Source organism: Lactuca serriola, chromosome 2 (genome assembly GCF_051521515.1).
Source record: "Lactuca serriola cultivar US96UC23 chromosome 2, Lser_US96UC23_V15, whole genome shotgun sequence".
Lineage (NCBI taxonomy): Eukaryota > Viridiplantae > Streptophyta > Magnoliopsida > Asterales > Asteraceae > Lactuca > Lactuca serriola.
Window position 1 is genome coordinate 201,620,670 of NC_136409.1, and position 4,692 is coordinate 201,625,361.

The following is a 4,692-nucleotide window of genomic DNA, read 5'->3' on the forward strand; positions in this document are numbered from 1 at the left end:
TCGTAAAGGTTTCTGGGGGAATGGTGTAGAGTTCTATCTGCGTCCAAAGCAGTGAAACCCTTAATAAGAAACTGGTTTACTAAGGATTTTTTTGTTATCTTTTAGGGAAAGGATAGAACCCGAGTTTGTTGTGAAAAAATTAAGGTATTTAATGTTAGAGAAATTAAATATCCTTTTATATTAGTGTCATTTTTTGTATAAAATTAATTATATATATATATATATATATATATATATATATATATATATATATAATTAATTTTATACAAAAAATGACACTAATATAAAAGGATATTTAATTTCTCTAACATTAAATACCTTATTTTTTCACAACAGATAAATTAAAAAAAAAATAATGGTTTGGAAAAGGACTATTGTCCAAATTAAAGTATAAAGAAAAAAATTGGTAAAGTACAAGAAATGTTAGAATACTTTCAAAAATTAAAAACTTAAAATAGGTATCGCTTCAGACGTTATATTACATATAAAATCGTTAGATTTTAACAGTTACACAATCAAGGCATGTTATTCAATAGGAACAACTTTAGAAAAGTAAAAAAAATCAACAACGTACGCACTAGATGAACAACATATATTGAATTTTATTGAAATAAATGGTCACTAGCTATTTCTGAGAATCCAAGGCCAAAATGGTGCTTAGATTCATGGGACTCATGTATTCGGTTGAACCAGTCATCATTTGCTCGACGATAATCTTGTTGGCTTTTTCCGAGGGATGGAATGCGTCCCAAAAGGCATACAAATCTCTGTTATCGCACAAGTTTGACAGTGGGGTGCATAGACCCAGCCCATTGTATGGTCCTTGTCCACAGCATGCTATCTTTGCCGACACAAATCCTGCATACACCCAACCATCTTTAATTAACTCAAACTCAACCACATGTACATATACATGCATGCGATACCATGCACAAATAAAACAAATATGTTCGGCCTCATTTACCAAAAGCTCCTGGATCACTGATAAAGTCGGAGTGCATCTTCTTCGAGTTCACACTGATGAATACATGACTGCCTATTTTGCTATTGAGATCACTCAGCATTTTGTTAAGTTGTGGGTTATATAATCCTGCAGCTTTCTGAAGTTCGGTTGCACATTCACCATTCCGGCTGCGCTGGGCTAGTTCCGCTGGCACACACCCCAACGGGCCAGTTCCTGTGACAAGAACCCTACGAGCTCCCAAATCATACAGTTTCTGCATTTAATTATTAATCAACGATTTGAAGTTTATGGTTTACACAAATCTGTAAGCTTGAATGAATGGTAATTAATTTTATATAGTATATGATTGCATGCATTATGCATACCATTAAAATCTTTTTGTATTCCGATATGATAAAACGGACATAGTTAGGTAGCGCATATTGTCGAGAGCGAGCTGAGTAAGGAACCAAATAGTAATTGTTGACAAAATCGTTGCCACCAAGTGTCATGAGAACGACCGCGTTTTTTACAAGCTTTTTAGCCTGGTTCGCTCCTATAAGGCCGCTTAATCGTTGTTGATACTGCTTAAAGTATTCAAACTGCAACGGAATCCGAATTATATTCACCTGAAAAGCATATCGGTAATTAATACTCATCATGATTTATGAAGTTGCATTGTAAGCTTCATGAAAAAGATAGAAAGAAAGAATTCTACGAATTGGACACCGGTGTCATTAAGTATTCCAATCCCTGCAGACGCAAAATTAGCACCAACGAGTAGCCTCCGTCCTGTAAGTTGAGGGTTCAAGTACGGCAATGTGGGCTCCTCCCCCATGCGCTGACCTGGCATTGTACGTATAAATTAAATCAACAAATATATAAATAATGAATGTTAATAAAAGGTTATGTATGTTAGAAACTCTACTGATAAGGTCAGGCATGTTGAGGCCATTAGAGAAACGGCCCGTTGGTCTGTGTGTAGGGTAATCAATGCCATAAGGAGGTGAGTCGGCTCGGGCAGATGTAACCAAGTAGTTGTTGTTTCCATTGTCGACTAGTGAGTCTCCAAACACAAAAAACGCTCGAGCGTCAGCCCTAAGACAGACTGATGCCACTACCCATATGGTTAAAATGAAGGTGAAGGAAAGACCATATGATGTAGAGATAGCCATGAATAGTTTTTTTACAATAATCGGCTACGCTATATGATCGCAATTTTATGGAGAATATACGTGATCCGTTTATATATATAAAGATTCTTTTTGAAATATAATATTGCAAAATCCATTGAACTTTTAGCTCGATCCCTGCATCATGTGTAGGTAGCACAGTTGTAAAGAAGAAGCACCATCAATGATGCAGCATGCTATTGATCAGTGGTAGTTCAGATTGTAAGTATTCAGGTGGACGTTGCTGGGAAGATTAATTAATTCTTTCATTTTACGTATACTAACAACATGAATAATTAATTGCATTTCTCAAAATTCATGGATTTAGGATATACATAAAAAAGATTGGAGGAATTTGTTTGATAGGGAGGAGATCTTAAATAAGGTTGCATGTGATGAACGTGAAGGCTGTGAAAAGCCGTTAGAGCAATGATAGGTTGAGAGAGCGTAAGTACAAGTAAACCAGAATGAGGCATAGCATTAAATTCATTTGTTTGCTGAATCCTATTGAATAGGAGTCCTGAGGTTGAAGCTTAAAGTTGATGAGTATTAAACCAATGCTACAAAGATCTCGTGAAAGGGGAGGTGGTGAGCTGTTTCTTGTGGCTTTTGGACCCCCACCCCAACCAACCAACCCCTCATGTAGAACCTACAATGGAAGTTTTCATGGTTTCTAGCAAAAAATAACCAATCGATTATTGTTGTCATGGTGACTTATATGGTCGAAGCAATAACTTTTGGCTCTTAATTACATGGCTTACCATAGTTCGAATCTTGCACTTGGATATATTTGGTAATTAAATTAACCAAAATGCATCTTTGAATCCTCGTATATGTCAATGATCATATTCCAACCAATCATAATGATGAAACACGAGAACGGTAAAGATAAATGGAATGCAACCGTTGATAATACTCTAGTAAGCATAGTGTATAATTTTCTTATGAGAAAATAACATAAATGCCCTACGAACTTTTTAGAGTTTATCTGTTGATTCCTTAAAAAAAATTACGGGCTTTATGAGTTCCTAAACTAGGACATAACTTGCTCTTTTAGTATCTGTCAACCTGTAATAGTCGGTTTAGTGACCTTTTAAACCAAAAAAAACTCACATTGTGCCCCTATAAAGCAAAAAAAAATAATAAGTTCATGAATCAATTCTTACCAAAAAAAAAGTCTTCATTTCTTCTAAAGCCGATCCACACTCAATTTGTACCCTCTCAAGAAATTGATCGCTACTCTTTTTTCCGTCTTCACCCTCAATCGTCACACACACTCACCGAATATCACAACCCTCTTCCCCTTCCAATCGATTCTCGATCACAACCCCTTCTACTATTTTCTTTGATTCGATTTCAGCTCTTCAAGGAATTCACCACCTCCTTCCTTCTTCTCAGTTCAAAATCGCACAAGCTACCTCTCCTTCTCCCTCCGAGTTGCAAGTTTGATGGATGTGATGTTGAGAAAGATGTGTGGGTTTGATGAGGTTTACAGAGAAAACGAGAGTTAATCTCCTTTTTTTCTTCGATTTGCAGTATGGGTTGTAGCGTTCGGTTTTTGGTATATGTATTTTAAATCAATTTATTCATTTTTAACAGAAACTCGACGAGTTGGAGGCCTCAAACTCGTCGAGTAAGAACGGAATTTGGACGCAGAACTTAAAGTCTACTCGACGAGTAGAGCTGCCAGAATTAAACCCTAATTTTCAGGGTTTAGCACCCTATTTAAACACCTTAACCTCCAAAGGTTGGCCTCATTTGCAGCCTCCATTGTCCCAAACCCTAGCCATGACACCCTAATACACTTTTGAGAGTTTTTAGCCATTTTTGGTGCTTTCTTGAGGTTTTGAAGAATAAGAGACTTGAAGAAGAAGCAAGGAGGTGTTTGAGAAGAGTAGATCCAAAATTCAAGCTTCATTTCTGGTCCATCAGAGGTATAAAGCTCCTATCTTGTCTATAGTATGCTTAGATCTCTTCATCTTCACTTTTATTGAGTTTTTGGTCCAAGTAGCATGGTCCTTGGGAAAGGTACGTCCCAAGTGAGTATATCATCAGATCTAGAATCATGGAGGGCTTTCATGGCATAAAAGTGCAAACTTTATGGCCATTAAATCCCCATGCAAGCTTTAAGGTGTCATTTTGGCCTTTTAAGCTCCAAAAGGCCATGCACGGAGGGAAAGTCAGGGACTTGACGTGTTCATATGATTTCTAGGGTCTAGATCTCAGTTTTTTTTCTTTAGTTTGAAGTATTATGGCTTTTGAATCAAGATCTAGGTCTTAAAGAATTAGGGTTTGAGCTAAACCCATTAGTTAGGGCTATCAACGGGTAAAGTTGGAAACTTTACCCTTAAAAGGACATTTTCAATATGTAGATGAAGTATAGGGCTTAGATCTAAAGGATAAGAGCTTAATCTATTAACATGGCTCAACAGACTGAAGAACTCGTCGAGTCCATAGAGGAACTCGATGAGTTGGGTCGACGTATCCCGAGTCTGTAAAGGGAAAAACTCGACGAGTTCAAGGATGACTCGACGAGTTGATTGGAGAAGTCTTGATTCTATGGATAGAAGGAACTCT

The 4,692-nt window shown here is 36.9% G+C and overlaps 1 protein-coding gene across 1 annotated transcript; it reads right to left on the reverse strand.

Moving 5' to 3' along the window:
• Window positions 1–441: 441 nt before the first annotated feature.
• LOC145088146 (GDSL esterase/lipase At5g33370-like) lies at window positions 442–2,188 on the reverse strand. The gene is made up of 5 exons (XM_079026364.1): window positions 1,872–2,188; window positions 1,662–1,789; window positions 1,330–1,572; window positions 965–1,217; window positions 442–858 (listed from the first exon to the last, which is right to left on the reverse strand). The coding sequence occupies exons 1-5, from the start codon at window positions 2,116–2,118 to the stop codon at window positions 626–628; spliced, it is 1,104 nt and encodes a 367-aa protein (XP_078882490.1). The 5' UTR covers window positions 2,119–2,188; the 3' UTR covers window positions 442–625.
• Between the last annotated feature and the right edge of the window lie 2,504 nt (window positions 2,189–4,692).

Bases quoted from the DNA above. Each gene is read 5' to 3' on its own strand.
- LOC145088146 (XM_079026364.1), bottom strand. From the start codon at position 2,118: ATGGCTATCTCTACATCATATGGTCTTTCCTTCACCTTCATTTTAACC. The intron at 1,790-1,871 runs GTAGAGTTTCTA...GTACAATGCCAG, and splicing joins CAACATGCCTGACCTTATCA to GTCAGCGCATGGGGGAGGAG. The intron at 859-964 runs GTAAATGAGGCC...GGGTGTATGCAG, and splicing joins CAGTGATCCAGGAGCTTTTG to GATTTGTGTCGGCAAAGATA.